Here is an 18,058-nt window from a genome sequence, read left to right on the forward strand (position 1 = left end):
AACTTGGATGTGATTATTACGTAGCAGTTTACAAAAGCTTGACATGTCCCAGAGTCCTTGAAAACAAAAAAGGTAGAACAATGAAACACCAGTAGCCTTTTATGCATTTTCATGTTTTTCTCCGATTGGCTCCTCAGTCTGACAAGAGAACAATCGCCAAATTGACAAGTTTCATAGTACTCTAATTCAACCATTTGTCACTCCCATCATGGCTTGACGCAGGCAGTGTTAATTGCCTTCAGCAGTGTGGGAACAATGTACTTTTAAAACCCATTCACCAGTGCAGGTGCAACATGTTTGCAAGGTACAACTAGAACAGTAGGAAGTAAAATCTGTGCATCTAGTATAAACAGTAAATTTAAGACCAATGTGCACCTGTTACAGAAAATCAAACAGTTATAAATATATTGCAGAATTGGAACATGGTGTATCAGTGACCAAACATAGCTCTGCAGATATTTTGTTCAGCAAGTGATTTCACTGGGAATGGGATGTTGGTGGAGTGGGAGGACAAGCTAAAGGAAGGTCTTCTAAAATAACTGAAACCTCAGGGGTATTTCAAAAGAACAGTGTTCACATTTTGAAGGCCTGATCTTGCAGTCCTAATCTGATTTAGGACAAAGGATGATACCTTCATTATACTTATTCAAGTTATTGAATTTGCTCTTCAAGAATTTACTACTCAACACTACTCAAAAATCTAAGATACAGAATAAATTCACCCTCACAAAACATGTGTGAGAAAGAATTAAATACACTCAGAGGCTGCTTTACTCCATAAATCTGTTTGTTAGTGCAAATATCTAATCAATCAGGTAGCAGCAACTTAATGCATAATGGTCAAGAGGGTCAGCTGTTGCTCAGACCAAACATCAGAATGAGGAAGAAATGTGATCTAAGTGTCTTCGACCATGGAATGTTTGTACGTGCCAGATGGGGTGGTTTGAGGATCTCAGAAACTGCTGATCTCCTGGTATTTTCACACACAACAGTTTCGGGAGTTTACAGAGAATTGTGCAAAAGACAAAAACATCCAGTGAATGGCAGTTCTGTGGGAGAAAACGCCTTGTTAATGAGAGAGGTCAGGGAAAAATGGCCAGACTGGTTCAAGCTGATGGGAAGGTGGCAGTAACTCAAATAACCACATGTTAGTTTCAACAGTGGTGTGCATCTCTGAATGCACAATACATCAACATTATTCCCACACATCTCAGCGCAGCAGAACACCACAATTACACACTCAGTGACTACTTTATTAGGTACCTAATAAAGTGGCCATTCAGTGAATACATATAAAAAATATATTTTTTCAATGAATACATCCTGACACATGTGCAGGTGACATAATTCTGTATTATGGATAATTGCAATATAGCCTGCTTTCTGTGAATGCAACCCTTTCAACTGTAGTCACTTTTCTGCCAGAATTTGTTTCTTTCTTCAATTCCATCTCTCCTTTAATCCAATATATCTTTTCCTTTTCATTCATCTTTCTATGCCTAACTTGATTCCAACTTATCCCTCTCCTGATCCATATTTCTCTGATTATTTCTCAGTTCCTGTTGACTTTATTGTAGGAATAGCAGACTGTACTTCCAGTAACTTAGAATGCAAAATTTTCCTCCACCCAAAATGAGGCAAAATAAAATCAAGCAAATGGATAACGATCCAATGACTGTAAAAATGGTACTTTTTCATTCATATCGTATAAGACAGGACTGAGAGAAAATCTCACTTGTATTTCTCCGTCCAAGTCTTTTATATTCACAACACAAAGCAATAAGGCAATGCTTGCTGAGGTGATGAAAGAAAATTTCAAACACTGCTCTATAGAAAAAGACATAATAATAAGGGCTAGCCTTGGATTTTCATATCATGTTAATGTATAGCCCGACAGTCAGGGGATTGTTGAAGGAGTTGTTCTTCCGGGAATATTTAATTGCAGGTGTCTAATGACTTCCAAGGTCATATCTAAATGTGATCTCTTATACTTCCTTCATTCCACAGGGAAACATCAGTAAAACTTAACTTTTGCACACTAGTACTGCAGTAAGGTACAATATTTATTGGGTTTTAAACCTCAATGCATTGACCATCACCCAGATCAAAAACACACAATTATAACCCTTCATATTACGTAGTTTATATTGTTTTAATAACCTCCTGTGTTTATTTTGCCATTGCATTTACATGACAGTAGAAACATGTTCAGACTTGCTGTAATTCTTTGTGTTGAGAATAATGTCTCAACTTCAAAAAACGGTTTATTATTTCATTACAGATAGATCTCACAGGGGAACTGTCCAAAGCTTTCCTACTGTTTGGTAGCAGTAATGTCAGAATTACTGTGCATAGCTGATTTGAAAAATTTGTAGTCAAAGTGGGAAAAAGCATCCACAAATTGCAATGGATGAAAAAATAATTTGTTTCACAATCATTTTCCCCATATTATCCATTTTAGTGCCATAGGATTTGCTTGGAAAATGCTGCCAGGTTTTACATTGATATGATTAAGTGTATGTTAATTAGACACATGGAGCCATGAAGCGTAGAAACATCACAGAAGCTGGCTCAACTTGTCCATGTTGACCAGGATGCCAATTTAAGGTTATTCGGTTTGCTTGTGTTTGGCCAATAACTCTCTAAAATTTTCCTATCCTTGATTGTTCAGCAATTTGTGGCAAATAAATGAAATATTAAAACTAGTAATGAATGATAACCTCTGGCTAGAGATTCCGTCATTAGCTTTCGGAAGTGAGAGTTCATGATTTGACTCTCAGAAATTGCATATTTGTATGTTTAGAAAAGTAATTAAAATACTGCTGAAAATTTAAACAGGTATTTACAGAGAAGGAACTGCTTTCTCCTAAGATTTTCAATATTCCCAACCTATAAGGACACGACCTTTAGTAAACATACTTTGATAACTAATGTACTTTGAACTTTGAAATCCATGTAAAGGGCAATACATAAATTATAGCTCTTTGAGTTACTGAAATTTGCCATTACTTATTCACAAATTACTACTTAAAACTCTGAGATACGGAATAACTAAATATGTTTGAGCAAAAAGTAAATATATCACAAAAGAAGAGATTTTTCAACAAATACATCCTGACACCTGAGCAGGTGACTTTGCAATATGGATATTCACAATATGGCCTGCTTTCTGGGAACGCAAACCCTCCACCTGTAGTAATTTTTCTGCAGGAGTTTGTGTTTTTTTGGTTCTTTTCTGTCTATATCTTAATACAATATTTCTTTCCACTTTCTGTGCATAATTTGATTCCAACTCACCCCTTTCCTTTCCATTTATTCCATTTCTTTCTCAGTTCCTGCTGACTGCCAGTTATTTAGAATGCAAATTTTTTCTCCATTCAAAATGAGGAAAAATAAAATCAAGAAAATGGATAATGATGAAAAAGGCAACAACACTATGAAAATGGTGCTTTTCTTCATTGATCCATGAGATCACCATGAACTGGGCTGCTGCTTCTCCCAGATGAACAAAAAAAGAAGGAAATTCCTTGTAGTACTCACTGTTTGGATCTTTCCTGAGACCTGTAATCCTCCAAGTCATTTGACCTTCTCCAACTCATGTCTCTTGTGAACTCCAGATAGCATCTGTTCTACCAATGACAATGATCCAATGAAATACCACCCCTAACCCCTTTCTACCTTGTTCCTCTTTGAAGAGATTCATTAGAATTTACTTGTGATCTTGTCCTAATGTGGTTCAGCTTCAAATTTTATTTACCAATGTTCCTATGAAATGCCCTGGGTTGTTTTTTCTCTTTAAAAGTGCTGTGGAAATATTGGTGGTAATTGTTGCTGCTCCTACTGCTCTGCTGTAGCAGGAAACCTGTAAGTGTGGCGCCAGAGTTTCGAAGACAAGAGCAAGGAAACGCAAAGGACAGAGCCTCCAGCATTGACTCTTCTTAAAAGCAATGCTGCATAGGAGATTTTAAAGAGCAAACACGAGGAAATCTGCAGATGCTGGAAATTCAAACAACACACACAAAATGCTGGTGGAACACAGCAGGCCAGGCAGCATCTATAGGGAGGAGCACTGTCGACGTTTCGGGCCGAGACCCTTCGTCAGGACTAACTGAAAGGAAAGATACTAAGAGATTTGTAAGTAGGAGGGGGAGGGGGAAATGCAAAATGATAGGAGAAGACCGGAGGGGGTGGGATGAAGCTAAGAGCTGGAAAGGTGATTGGCATTTCCCGCACATCTGCCCTCACCCCATCCGCCCACCACCCCACTTGGGATAGGGTTCCCCTTGTCCTCACCTACCACCCCACCAGCCTCCAGGTCCAATGTATAATTCCCCGTAACTTCCGCCACCTCCAACGGGATCCCACTACCAAGCACATCTTTCCCTCCCCCTCTTTCTGTTTTCCGCAGGGATCGCTCCCTACGCGACTCCCTTGTCCACTCGTCCCCCCCATCCCTTCCCACCGATCTCCCTCCTGGCACTTATCCTTGTAAGTGGAACAAGTGCTACACCTGCTACACTTCCTCCCTCACCACCATTCAGGGCCCCAGACAGTCCTTCCAGGTGAGGGAACACTTCACCTGTGAGTCGGCTGGTGTGGTATACTGCGTCCGGTGCTCCCGGTGTGGCCTTTTATATATTGGTGAGACCCGACGCAGACTGGGAGACCGTTTCGCTGAACACCTACGCTCGGTCCGCCAGAGAAAGCAGGATCTCCCAGTGGCCACACATTTTAATTACATGTCCCACTCCCATTCTGATATGTCTATCCATGGCCTCCTCTACTGTCAAGATGAAGCAACACTCAGGTTGGAGGAACAATACCTTATATACCGGCTGGGTAGCCTCCAACCTGATGGCATGAACATTGACTTCTCTAACTTCTGTTAATGCCTCTCCTCCCCTTCTTACCCCATCCCTGACATATTTAGTTATTCGTTTTTTTTCTCTGTCTCTCTGCCCATCACTCTGCCTGTTCTCCATCTCCCTCTGATGCTCCCCTCCCTCTTTCTTTCTCCCTAGGCCTCCCGTCCCATGATCCTTTCCCTTCTCTACCTCTGCATCACTATTGCCAATCACCTTTCTAGCTCTTAGCTTCATCCCTCCCCTCCGGTTTTCTCCTATCATTTCGCATTTTCCCTTCCCCCCACTACTTTCAAATCTCTTAGTATCTTTCCTTTCAGTTAGTCCTGACGAAGGGTCTCGGCCCGAAATGTTGACAGTGCTTCTCCCTATAGATGCTGCCTGGTCTGCTGTGTTCCACCAGCATTTTGAGTATGTTGTCTGCATAGGAGATTATTATTTTAAAAAAACACTTACAAAATATCTCTTGAACCAAGCTGAAATAATGATCTGGCTCTTTTTCATCAACAAGAAGTGAGTACGGTACTTCCAACCACGGTAGATCTTTTGAATAAGTGTGGCCAAGTCTTCGAGACGACTCTTCCTCTGATCTTCCAGCTTAAACAGCTGCCGAAGCAAATGAAGCAATGGCATCATTAGGATCATAGCAAAGGTCAGGGGCCATGTAACTTTCAAATCTTATGAGATTATACCTATGAGATTACAGCTCTGAAAATTCAGTTCAAATTAGGTTGCCCAGTAGAGAAGTTAGAAGAATAACCTTTCATTAAAAAAGGCTGTTAAGATACGAATGCACTACTATGAATGGTGACAGATGTAGAATACAGAAGAACATTCAAAGGAGCCAAGAAGAGTTATATTTTTAAAAAGAACATGTTTTTAGAAAGGGTCCTTTCAGAGAGCCAGTGATGTAATAGGCTAGGTGACCACTGTTCACATAGTTTAATCATTCCTTTTTTTGTGGACCTTAGCTGGCTCCATGCTCCCCTCTGCCAAATCAGTTTATCCACTGTGTTATTAACCTGATACACAAATCAGTTACCAGCATGAGAGTACCTCTGACCAAAGAAGCCATATAGCCAAATATTGCTGTTTGAACAAATGCTTCTTGAAACAAAAACAAACAGAAGCAATAAGCATGCTCTCAAGTTCATTACTGCAAAAGTTGCACTAGCTCAGTTTAAAGTGGTGGATTAATGTTAATAACTGCTACTGATACATAAATCTATTGAAACCTGAGATAACGTTTAAAACTGCTACGGGGAATGACCTACCGTTCTTGGGTTTCGAATGAAGATCTTTGATCTACCATATGAAAACTCTTCAGGAGGGATTTGAAGTTCAGTCAGCAGCACTTCAACACCATCCCTTTAAATAAACAAATATAATTAGAAGTTCCAGTTAGTATGTTACAATTATGTTACAATGAAGCCTATCTTTTTTTAGCTTATTCAGCAGAAATCAAACTAGATTACTTCTCACAACTGTTACAGAAAATTATTGCAAAATAAAAATAAAGGAGTTTACATTTTCAGAAAGCTGGGGCTACCATATGCGTTGTTGTTCCTTTTCACGCCTTGTGGCACTTATTTTTTGTCATTTCCTTAGCGTTTATTGTTCTTTTTTTGTGAGGCCAAGTCACCAGCTCACCACAAAACCCAGCACAGAAAACATGCAAGAGGCCAGCTGGATTTGAACCTGTGATCATTCGCCTCAAAGTCTAGTGTTGATGTCACTACACCACTGGCCAACTAATATGCAGAGTGCTATTAATGTTAGTCTTGCAGCCAATCAACACATTTAAGTCTTCACAGTCCTCCATTTTGCCAATGGGGTAATATTTAATTTATGTTAAAAATTGAGGAAACGTTCATTTAATTAAGTCTCATCAGCTTTACCTATCAAATCACAGAGTTGTATGAAGCACAAAGTTTGCTCATGGATTTGACCTGCATCAGTTGATCTTAACTGGTATGGCAGTAGAATGGATTTGAGCTCATTGGTTCCCATTCCAGATAGAGCTCTTAAAGATAGCGAAGTCAAGGGATATGGGGAGAAGGCAGGAACTGGGTACTGATTGTGGATGATCAGCCATGATCACATTGAATGGTGGTGCTGGCTCAAAGGGCCGAATGCACCTATTGTGTCTTGCATGCAGAGAAAGCATACAGAGGCAGGTTGGCCCCACTGTAGTCTGCTTGAACAGCTGATAATACACCAGGCTTTCTGCATGCATAATTGCAATTTAGGATGAAGTGATGGAAGGTGAGGTCTTTACACTCAGTGGCCATTTTGGTAGGTACACCGGTACATCTGGCAAACATGAGGCAGCAACTCCATGCATAAAAGCATGCAGATATGGTCAAGAGATCCACTAGTTGTTCAGGCCCAAGATCAGAATGGAGAAAAAATGTGATCTAAGTGATTTTGACCATGTAGGTACCAGACAGGGTGGTTTGAGTATCTCAGAAACAGCTGATCTTCTGGGATTTTCACACACGACATTCTCTAGAGTTTATCGAGAATGGTGTGAAAGACAAAAAAAAAAATCCTGTGAGTGGCAGATCTGCAGGCAAAAATGCCTTGTTAATGAGAGGTCAAAAGAGAATGGCCAGACTGGTTCAAGCTGACAGGAAGACAACAGTAACTCAAATGTCCACACATTACAGCAGTGATGTGCAGAAGAGAATCTCTGAATACATAACATATTGAACCTTTAATGTTAGGGCTACAGCAGTAGAAGATTATGGTCATACACAGGAGTTGCCGAATAACTGGCCACTGAGAGTATAAATTAAGAGTAGGAAAATTCAACAATATTCTGATTTACCATGCAACCTAGATTGCTGAAACACATTATTACCATCATTATCATTATAATCATTATCTGCCCTGTCCCCTATTACCCAGGCCATGCCCTCCCACCTCAGCTGTAGTGCCCTCTCTCCCACCTCGACAGTAGTCTCCATTCTCCCACTGGCTATAGTCTTCATTTTTCCACCTTGAATTTAGTCTCCATTCTCCCAATTTGGCTATCGAGCTCACTTTCCAATTTACCTGTCAAATGTTTAACAATAATCCAATGAACCATCTGTTTCATTTATTCATTTTTTGAAATGTGGGCGGCACCGACCATCTATAATTGCTGTTATTGGCATTATTGACAATTAATTGTCATGGAAACCAGCCCATCCTTAATTGTCCTTAATGAAAATGACAACTGAACCTGTAATTTTCTAACAACATACACACAAAATGCTGGTGGAACACAGCAGGCCAGGCAGCATCTATAGGAAGAAGCACTGTCGATGTTTCGGGCCGAGACCCTTCGTTCCACCAGCATTTCGTGTGTGTTGTTTGAATTTCCAGCATCTGCAGATTTCCTCGTGTTTGTTCTGTAATTTTCTAACTTTACTGAGTGGCTCAGCTGTTCACTGCTACTGAGTGAGTTTGATGCACCTAAATATTTTAAATCAATAACCATTCAAAAGCAATTGTAAAACTAAATCATAAAAATATTTTTCCAGAGCTCTCATTGGTGCAGTAAAGACAAGAAGGATTTGAATACCTTGCACCTTGCCTCCAGTGGGGCCAGGTATGTGAACACAACATCTTATACCTCTCCAGGCAGTGTTCATAAAGCTGCTTGAAAGCATAGCCAGCTCTTCGCACATATACATTCTCCATCAAACCCAGATATCTGATCTGGTGGCACACCAGAGCGTCCGTGAATATAAGTGGAGCCTTCCGATCATTTGGTTTGATGCATCTAAAAGGCAAAGTGCATTCAATTGAATCATATTTTTGTATATCTCACTTTAGCCTTCACCCAATCATAATACACTCTGTCTTTAAGGACACATAAACTGATTTTTTTTGAATCCCCTTAACATAACATAGCACATTTGTCATGAAGGACAGCTCACCTGATCTATAACCAGTCTCCTTGGACAGTGGTGGGAAAATGGAAGCTGTGCATTAGAAATTAGTAGAATTGTGACTCATAAATGTACCTCAGGATTCTTTTACCTGCTTTATCCAGGCAACGTGTTGCAAAAAATATACACATTCACTGTACGATCCTGAATAATCAGAGTACACCAGAATCAGTGATCAGACCTGATGGCTTCTCGATACATAGGATGGACCAAACTATTAATCTAGAAAATGCAAAAGGTGGAGGTGTATCTTTCATGATAAACTCTCTGTGGTGCTCTGATGTGGTGGTTTTGTCATACTCATGTTCCACCGAACTTGAAAATCTAATGATCAAATGTCGACCATTCTATTTACCAAGAGAGTTCTCCTCCGTGATCCTGTCCACAGTTTACATACCGCCAGTGGCTGATTGTAATCAGGCACTTGAGACACTGCATGATGTCATCACCAAACAAGAAATTGTCCACCCTGGGGATTTCATAGTCAGATTTCAAACAGGCTTGTTTGAAGAAATCCCTGCTCAATTACTATCAGCATATAACCTCTAACATCAGAGGTCCCAATAGACTAGACCACTGTTATACCAAGATAAGGAAGGTCTACTGTTCCATGTCCAGACTGTATTTCGGCAAATTGGATCACTTGGCTGTCCTTCTCCAACCTGCATACAGACAGAGGTTACAAAGCAAGGCTCCTGAGATAAGGACAACAAAGATGTGGTCACAGAAGTTAAAGGAGTGACTACAGGATTGCTTCAAGTTGGTGAACTGGGCTGTGTTCAAGTTCTCATCTGTGGATCTGTAAGGATACACCATAATGTATAAAAAACATTTGTAGATGAATGTGCCCCACAAAATTATTCCGTTTTCCCCAGCCAGAAGCCCTGGGTGAACCATGAGAACCACAATCTGCTGAGAGCCAGCTCAGAGGCATTCAAGTCTGGTGACCGAGAAAGTTACAAGAATTCCATGTACAATCTCCTGAAAGCCATCTCTGGACAATACTTGAATATATGAAGGATACTCAACCGCTATGGCAGGGCCTGAACATTATGAACTCTTCCAAAGTGAAATCAAGTGACATACATACATAACAACAGGGCTTCACTTCCAGATGAGCTTAGTACCTCCAATGCTTGCTTTGACTACCAAAACATGGAGGAACCATCACAAACTCCCACAGCCCCCGATGATCCTGTGATTTCAGTCTCTGAAGCCGACATGACAGCTTTCTTCAGGAGGGTGAACCCATGGAAAGCAGAGAGCCCAGATGGGTTACCTGTCCAAGTACTAAAGACTTGAGCTGCTCCACTATCTGGAGTGTTCATTGAGATCTTTAACCTCTTGCTTCTGCAATCTGAGGTACCTATCTGTTTAAAGCAGACTGCAATTATACTGGTGCCAAGAAGAACATGATAACCTGCCTCAATGTCTATCATCCAGTAGCACTTACATCCACAGTGACAAAGAGTTTTGAGAGGTTGATGATGAAACATATCAAATCCTGCCTGAGAAGCCATTTGGAACTACTTCAGTTTAACTTCCAGCACATCAGGTCTACATCATATGCCATTTCATTGGCTCTTCACTCAACCATGGAACATCTGGACAGCAAACTTGCATACATCAGGATGCTCATTATCGACCACAGCTCAGCATTCAATACTATCATCCCCTCAAAACTAATAAATAAACATCCAGACCTTGGCCTCAATAGCTCCTTGTGCAAACTGATCCTCAACTTCCTCACTTGCAGACCCCAGTCAGTTTGGATTGGCAACTACATCTCTTCCACAATCTCCATTATCCCAGATGCACCACAAAGCTATGTGCTAAACTCCCTGTTCTATTCACTTTACACTTATGACTGAATGACAGCTCCAATGCCATATATAAATTTGCTGATGACACCACTGTCATAGGCTGAATCAAAGGTGATGACATATCAGCATATAGGAAGGAGAGTGAAGATCAGGCTGAGTGGTGCCACAACAACCTCTCACTCAAAGTTAGCAAAACCAAGGAACTGATTATTGACTTCAGGAGGATGAAACCAGCGGTCCAAGAGCCAGTCCTCATCGAGGATCAGAGGTGGAGAGGGTCAGCAACTTTAGATTTCTCAGGTGTTACGATTTCAAAGGACTTGACCTGGCCTCAGCATGTAAGTACAATTATGAAGAAAGCATGGCAGTGCCTCATCTACCTTAGAAGTTTGCAAAGATTTGGCATGACATCTAAAACTCTGACAAATGTCTACTGAGTATATTGACTGGCTGCACCACAGCCTGGTATGGAAACACCAATGCCCTTGAACAGAAAATCCTGCAAAAAGTAGTGGATATGGCCCAGTCAATTACAAGTAAAGCCCTCCCCATCATTAAGGATATCTACATAGAGCGTTGCCACAAGAAAGCAGCATGCATCATCAAGGACTCCCACCACCCAGGTCAGGCTCTCTTCTCACTGCTGCCATCAGGATGAAGGTACAGGAACCTCAGAACTCTCAACACCGGGTTCAGGAATAGTTATTACCCCCTCAACCATCAGGCTCTTGAACCAGACAGGATAACTTCACTCAACATTACTTACCCCCATCACAGATGTTCCAACAGCCTATGGACTCATTTTCAATGACTTATCACCTCAGGTGTTTGATATTTATTGCTTGCTTGCTTGCTTATTTATTTATTTATGCCATTTTAGTACAATTTGTTGTCTTTTACACACTGGTTGTCCAACCTGTAGGTGTGGTCTTTCATTGATTATATTGTGGATATTAGATTTATTGAGCAAGAAAACAAATCTTCATACTCAGGTTGGAGAGGAACACCTTGTATTCTGTGTGGGTAGCCTCCAACCTGATGGCATGCACATCGATTTATCAAACTTCCACTATTTGTCCCCCATTCTCCTTCACCATTCCCCATTCCCATTTCCCTCTCTCACCTTATCTACCTACCTGCCCATCACCTCCCTCTGGTGCTACTACCCCTTCCCTTTCTTCCATGGCCTTCTGTCCTCTGCTATCAGATTGCCCCTTTAACTCTTACACCAATCAACTTCCCAGCTACTTACTTCACCCCTCCTCCTCTTCTGGTTTCACCTATCACCTACTACCATGTACTTCTTCCTCTCCTACCCCCACCTTCTTACTCTGACCAAATCTCTTTTTTCCCAGTCCTGATGAGGGTCTAGGACTGAAATGTCAATTGTTTATCCTTTTCCATAGACACTGCCTGGCCTGCTGAGTTCCACCAGCATTTTGTGTGTACTACTTTGATTTCTAGCATCTGCAGATGTTCTCTTGTTTGTGAAATGGATCTCAGGGTTGTACATGGTGACATAAACTGTAGGTACTTAGATAATAAATTTACTTTGAACTTTGAGTAATTTGTTAAGGAATCTCCACAATCATACAACTCAAATCTTCTGAAATAGAAGCAGAGCCATTTAACTAATCCTTGTGGGAAAAAAAAGGAGCATTCAATTAATCAAATCATATTTTTAACGGAAGGCAGAAAGGCAGTAATCCGGAAAATAGAAAACAAACAGTTCAGTTAACAAATGGAGTGAAAAGTTGGACTAACATTTCAACTCTAATGCATTGTTATAAACCTCCAGCCAAAACGGAAATTGTTCGCCATGTCCCAATGCTCTGATGAAAATGCCATCTGAATGTTTCTATTCATAACAGCAGACATTTTAAAGAATTGCGGAATTATAAATGTTATTTTTTCCAGTGAAAATATAGTTACAAGACAGACAGTTTTTGACAAGTTTCTGTTGTGTTTTATGCTGTGCTCTAATGCATTTGATTTGTTACTCAGTTTGATATAAAGCAGGGAGATGCTGGATCCTGAGTTTCATATAAAAGTGTTTTGCAACATTTTTTCATTTGATCCCCAGTGGTTAAATTCATTGTCAGCATATCTGGGTTGATAGAAAATAATTAAAAATTCAAACAAATCCTACCTGATATAATTGGGATTTTTGGTCAATAGATTTTTCATTAATGTTGCTACAGAAGCCCTGAACTGTGACCCAGCTGTAGGTGGTCTCTTCAAAGACATCTTAGCTGGGTCTCCCTCTGGGAAAAGGGATTTGACAAGTGCATGATTAGTCTTCCACATGGCTTGGGATAGGTCACGGTACAACAGGTCATTGTTTTTGTCAACAAATCCTTCCACATGGTACATCACCTTGAAGATGAAACAAAGATAGAAATGGTGAGATTAATTTGGTAGAAATATTCTTAAAACAATTCAACAGCAGCCTCTCAAGGATAAGCTGTACACTCACAATTCAGCTGGGGAGAGAAAGATTAAGGATAGCCCTCAAACCTTTTTGTACAAGGGGAGGACGCATCAGAGATCTGGATGCTGGATAGTGAGTTGCACAGAATCTGTTGTGTCCAAAAAGCATCACATCTTGGCAAATCTGCAGCTACTTTAAAGGGTATCCCACAAGTTGTCGCATACAGTGCTTGTTTGTTTGGAAACCGGCTCCAAACTATTTGAAGCTGGCCTGGAGGCTGTAATGTGCAGCACAAGGTATATGTATGTCACACATTGTGGTTTCTTCAAAGAGCCCTTGATGGGATATGACCCAGGATTTGAGCACCACCTAAAAACATGGCAAGCGCCCTTTGAGGTCCCTTGTACCTCAGATTCACTAATGCACCAAAATGGTCAAATATGCACGGTGGCATTCAATGGCCTGCAACACCTGGAGCAGTTTTTTGAATTTCATCCCTGCATGTGGAACTGCTGGATCACAAAGGCCACTTATGCAGATGCAGGACTTCACATGTGAGGGTTGCTTCAGTGCACCAGCCTGAACATCCCTCAGGTCATCAGAGTGCAGTAAACAGGAAGCTACTTCAGTGCTTCAGCCCCAGTTAACTCCTTTACCTCCCCTTCCCCTTTCTCATGCAACCATGACCAAAAGCATAATCACAGTCAACTGGTTCTCCATCGCTCACTCTGGGGAGAAAACACCTTTATTAGCTTAAGGCTGATATTCTATGATACCTTGAGCCTCACACAGTGTTGCATGACACTGTAGGCAAAACTCAAGATAAAAACATGCATTGGCCTGCCATAAAGTGTCAATGAAACATGTCTTGCCAGGCACTGAATAATGTTGAGGCCACTAGGCCTCAGTTCCATCCTAGCATGTAATGTCTGTAAAGGGCATTATTTTGCAGTGAGGCAAAGCAGAAACATAATCAGGAAATTGGTTGGAGAGTTTTCTTGGGAACCAGTAAAGTGAAATATATGCAATAAGGTAAAATAGATGTGCCCAACTAGCGAAGGATAATATGATTAACTGCTGTACAGAAACAAGAAGTTGCACATGACAGAACATAATTAAAGGGGCGAAAAATTTCTAAAGGGGAAGCACTGAATAATGAGAGTAATTAGTAAAAACAAAATGTTATTTAGTATAAGTCAGTCATGTATAAACCATCTGGGATACTTAAATTCCTCCAAACAACACCCAAGAAGGTGGCACAGAGACACAAGAGACTGCAAATGCTGCATTCTGGAGCAACAAACAGTGGCTCAAGCAGCATCTGTGGGAGGAGAGAAATCATCAACGACTCTTTTCCTCCTACAGATTCTGCTCAGCTCACTGAGTTCCTCAGCAGATTGTTTGTTGACCCAAAACCATGCCAGAGGCAAGCTATAAATACCAACTCTTAAAAATATGTGACTACAATTGAGATCTGCGTGTGTAATTTCTCTTCAATATTAATTTAATAAAAACAAGGAAAGGAAATTCTGCCTTTCAAGACATGCTTAATTCAATTTCAGAATTAACCAATGATTTAAGGTAATATCTATTTATGTAATAGATAAATTGGATGGACTCAGTGAAACACACAAATAGTTAGGAACTACACAGTATTCTATAATCCAGAGAGAATAATTAACTAAGAATATCTAATGAAACTGAGGACAGAAATACAGTGGATTCTGGTTAATTGGGACACACTGGGACCAGTACATTAAGTGGCTGCTCTAATTAGCTGAAGTTTCATGGGAATAGTTTAAAAGGCAAACTACCATTTAACTGAGTAACAGTTTAGGTATTTAAATGAAATACTGAAAAAATAAGAACATTACCAAAACCTCTACAGTACCATATAACTGTATATTAGTTCCTAATAGTTATCAATGGAGGAATTCATCTGCCCCCATGTCCTTTTGATTGACTGTAATTAACAAAATCAATGCAACACCTAGTGCAGATAATGGACAGTGTTCATACAATGCTTTAGACAATTGTATGTTCCAAATCTTCATTTTCAAGTCAAGTCAAGTCACTTTTATTGTCATTTTGACCATAACTGCTGGTACTGTGCATAGTAAGAATGAGACAACGTTTTTCAGGACCATGGTGTTACATGACACAGTACACAAAACTAGACTGAACTACGTAATAAAAAAACAACACAGAGAAAGCTACACTAGACTACAGACCTACACAGGACTGCATAAAGTGCACAAAAACAGTGCAGGTATTTACAATAAATAATAAACAGGACAGTAGTGCAAGGTGTCAGTCCAGGCTTCGGGTAGTGAGGAGTCTGATAGCTTGGGGGAAGTAATTGTTAAATAGTCTGGTCATGAGAGCCTGAATGCTTCGGAGCCTTTGGCAGGAGGGAGAAGAGTTTGTATGAGGGGTGCATGGGGTCCTTCATAATGCTGTTTCCTTTGCGGATGCAGCACGTAGTGTAAATGTCCGTGATGGCGGGAAGAGAGATCCCGATGATCTTCTCAGCTGACCTCACTATCCACTGCAGGGTCTTGTGATCCGAGATGGTGCAATTACCGAACCAGGCAGTGATGCAGCTGCTCAGGATGCTCTCAATACAACCCCTGTAGAATGTGATGAGGATGGGGGGGTGGGAGATGGACTTTCCTCAGCCTTCGCAAAAAGTAGAGACGCTGCTGGGCTTTCTTTGCTATAGAGCTGGTGTTGAGGGACCAGGTGAGATTCTCCATCAGGTGAACACCAAGAAATTTGGTGCTCTTTACGATCTCTACCGAGGAGCCGTCGATGTTCAGCGGGGAGTGGTTGCATTGTGCCCTCCTGAAGTCAACAACCATCTCTTTTGTTTTGTTCACATTCAGAGACAGGTTGTTGGCTCTGCACCAGTCCGTTAGCCGCTGCACCTCCTCTCTGTAAGCTGACTCGTCATTCTTGCTGATGAGACCCACCACGGTCCTGTCATCGATGAACCTGATGATATGGTTCGAGCTGTGTGTTGCAGCACAGTCGTGGGTCAGCAGAGTGAACAGCAGTGGACTGAGCACACAGCCCTGGGGAGCCCCCGTGCTCAGTGTGATGGTGTTGGAGATGCTGCTCCCGATCCGGATTGACTGAGATCTCCCAGTCAGGAAGTCTAGGATCCAGTTGCAGAGGGAGGTGTTCAGGCCCAGTAGGCTCAGCTTTCCAATCAGTTTCTGAGGGATGATTGTGTTGAATGCTGAACTGAAGTCTATGAACAGCATCCAAACAAACGTATGTGGCTTTTTTGTCCAGGTGGGTTAGGGCCAGGTGGAGGTGGTGGCAATGGCGTCATTGTAACATTCAAGATGTTTGTTGATACCTTCGTAATTCCTAACTTGCTGAAGTAGTGAAATAATTTCATTTTCACACCTGACAATTTCTGGAATCTTCAAGCCTGAATGCTTGAAACTGCAGTGAGCAAAACAGTTCTGAATTATTTCTTTGCTTTTTTGAACCTAAACACATGCAAATGATGCTATGTAAAACTGATCGCTCTATGCATGGTGTAGTGTCTAATGGCCACACAAGTGCACAAGACTGATGCCAGTTAGAAACTGTTCGACAGCAGTCTCCTGCTCCAATTACATGGCATATTGTCCCAACTAAACAAAGGGAATCTGGCTATTTTCTTGAATTCGTTTTTGTTTTTTAGGAGTTGTTCCAAATAAATGGCTGCCCTGATTAACCAACGGCTCAATTAACCAGAATCTGCTGTATTATCCTCTGTCTTTTTAGCTTCTTTTCTAATTAGGTTATGAACCTTAAATAAAAGGAAACTAAACTTATGAGCTTGGATTTCAGTACCTTGCCAGCATAATGCTGGATTCTGAAACAGTTGTGAGGCAAAGAGGTGTCATTGAGGAAGCGGGAGCTTTTGCTCATCCTGCTTTCAAAACGCTCATGTACAGCACAGACTTGATTAAGCTTCTCCAGGAAGGTCTCATCTGTCACAATCCCAGGGCGCAAGCATTCTTCATCAAGCATGGCTAGGATTCCATTTGTATTCTGAAAAATTGAGCACACAGGATTGAGACTTTACCATAGAGGCTTACAGCACAGAAAAGGCCCTTCAGCCCAACTCTTCAATGCTAGCTGTGTTGTCCATTTGGCCCATAGCCCTCTAAAGCTCTCCTATCCATGTATGTATCCAGATGGCTTATAAATGTTGTTCACATCAACAATTATATATGGCTGCTCATTCCAAATATGCACCAATCTTTGGCTGAAGAATCTGCAGCTAATGTCCCTTTTAAAACTCCTACCTTTGATCTTAAACCTAGGTTGCTCTTACTTTTAGCAACCTCTCCCAGAGTAAAAAGACAATGTGCTTTCACCCAGACCACCTCCCTCATAATCTTATATATTTCGATCACGTCACCTCTCAATCTCCTTGTGACTCACGTGCAGTATATGTATTTACATACATAGACTACTGCATATTTATAGACAAGCGCATGCATATGTACTTGTGTGTAAATATATATGTCTTTATTTGGGTCTGTGTGTAACATACAATGTGCTTATATATATATGTTCATATTTGTGTTATGATTATTTACTTTATATCCATGTAGGTGGGGAAAGCAAAACGTGACCTAGAATTTACCAAAGGGTAACTATTTTCTTGCGATATTCCAGAATATTTACTAAAAATTCATATTTCCCTATTTGCAAAACCTTTTTTGCAGTTTTCATAACCTTTTTAAATGTGTCCACCAAATAACATTGTTTGAGCATTCTCTCAAAAACAACACATCATTTTTTAATCTTAACTATTGGCATCATTTGTGCTCCAGATCGAGTTGCAATATTACTGCCATGAAGTCATTAAACCTTTTACTTCATTAAATAGAAATCCTGTAATTATCCAAAAAATATTGGCATAATAACTCAATGCCGTAAGTCTGAGTTCAGTTATGACCTCAGGTGTTTTCTGTGTGGACATTGCATTCTCCCTGT

At 40.8% G+C, this 18,058-nt stretch overlaps 1 protein-coding gene across 3 annotated transcripts in view; it reads right to left on the reverse strand.

Moving 5' to 3' along the window:
- Nucleotides 1-18,058, reverse strand: part of myo1b (myosin IB) — a 271,540-nt gene that overhangs the window by 35,314 nt on the left and 218,168 nt on the right. For all 3 annotated transcript variants that reach the window (XM_073046966.1, XM_073046967.1, XM_073046968.1), the window contains exons 16-20: nucleotides 16,904-17,104; nucleotides 12,773-12,999; nucleotides 8,431-8,631; nucleotides 6,137-6,230; nucleotides 5,319-5,468 (exon numbers count right to left, since the gene is read on the reverse strand). In XM_073046966.1, coding sequence (XP_072903067.1) covers nucleotides 5,319-5,468; nucleotides 6,137-6,230; nucleotides 8,431-8,631; nucleotides 12,773-12,999; nucleotides 16,904-17,104 — 873 coding nt within the window. The remainder of the gene's footprint in view (nucleotides 1-5,318; nucleotides 5,469-6,136; nucleotides 6,231-8,430; nucleotides 8,632-12,772; nucleotides 13,000-16,903; nucleotides 17,105-18,058) is intronic.

The sequence above is a fragment of the Hemitrygon akajei genome, chromosome 5 (assembly GCF_048418815.1).
Source record: "Hemitrygon akajei chromosome 5, sHemAka1.3, whole genome shotgun sequence".
Classification (NCBI taxonomy): Eukaryota; Metazoa; Chordata; class Chondrichthyes; order Myliobatiformes; family Dasyatidae; genus Hemitrygon; species Hemitrygon akajei.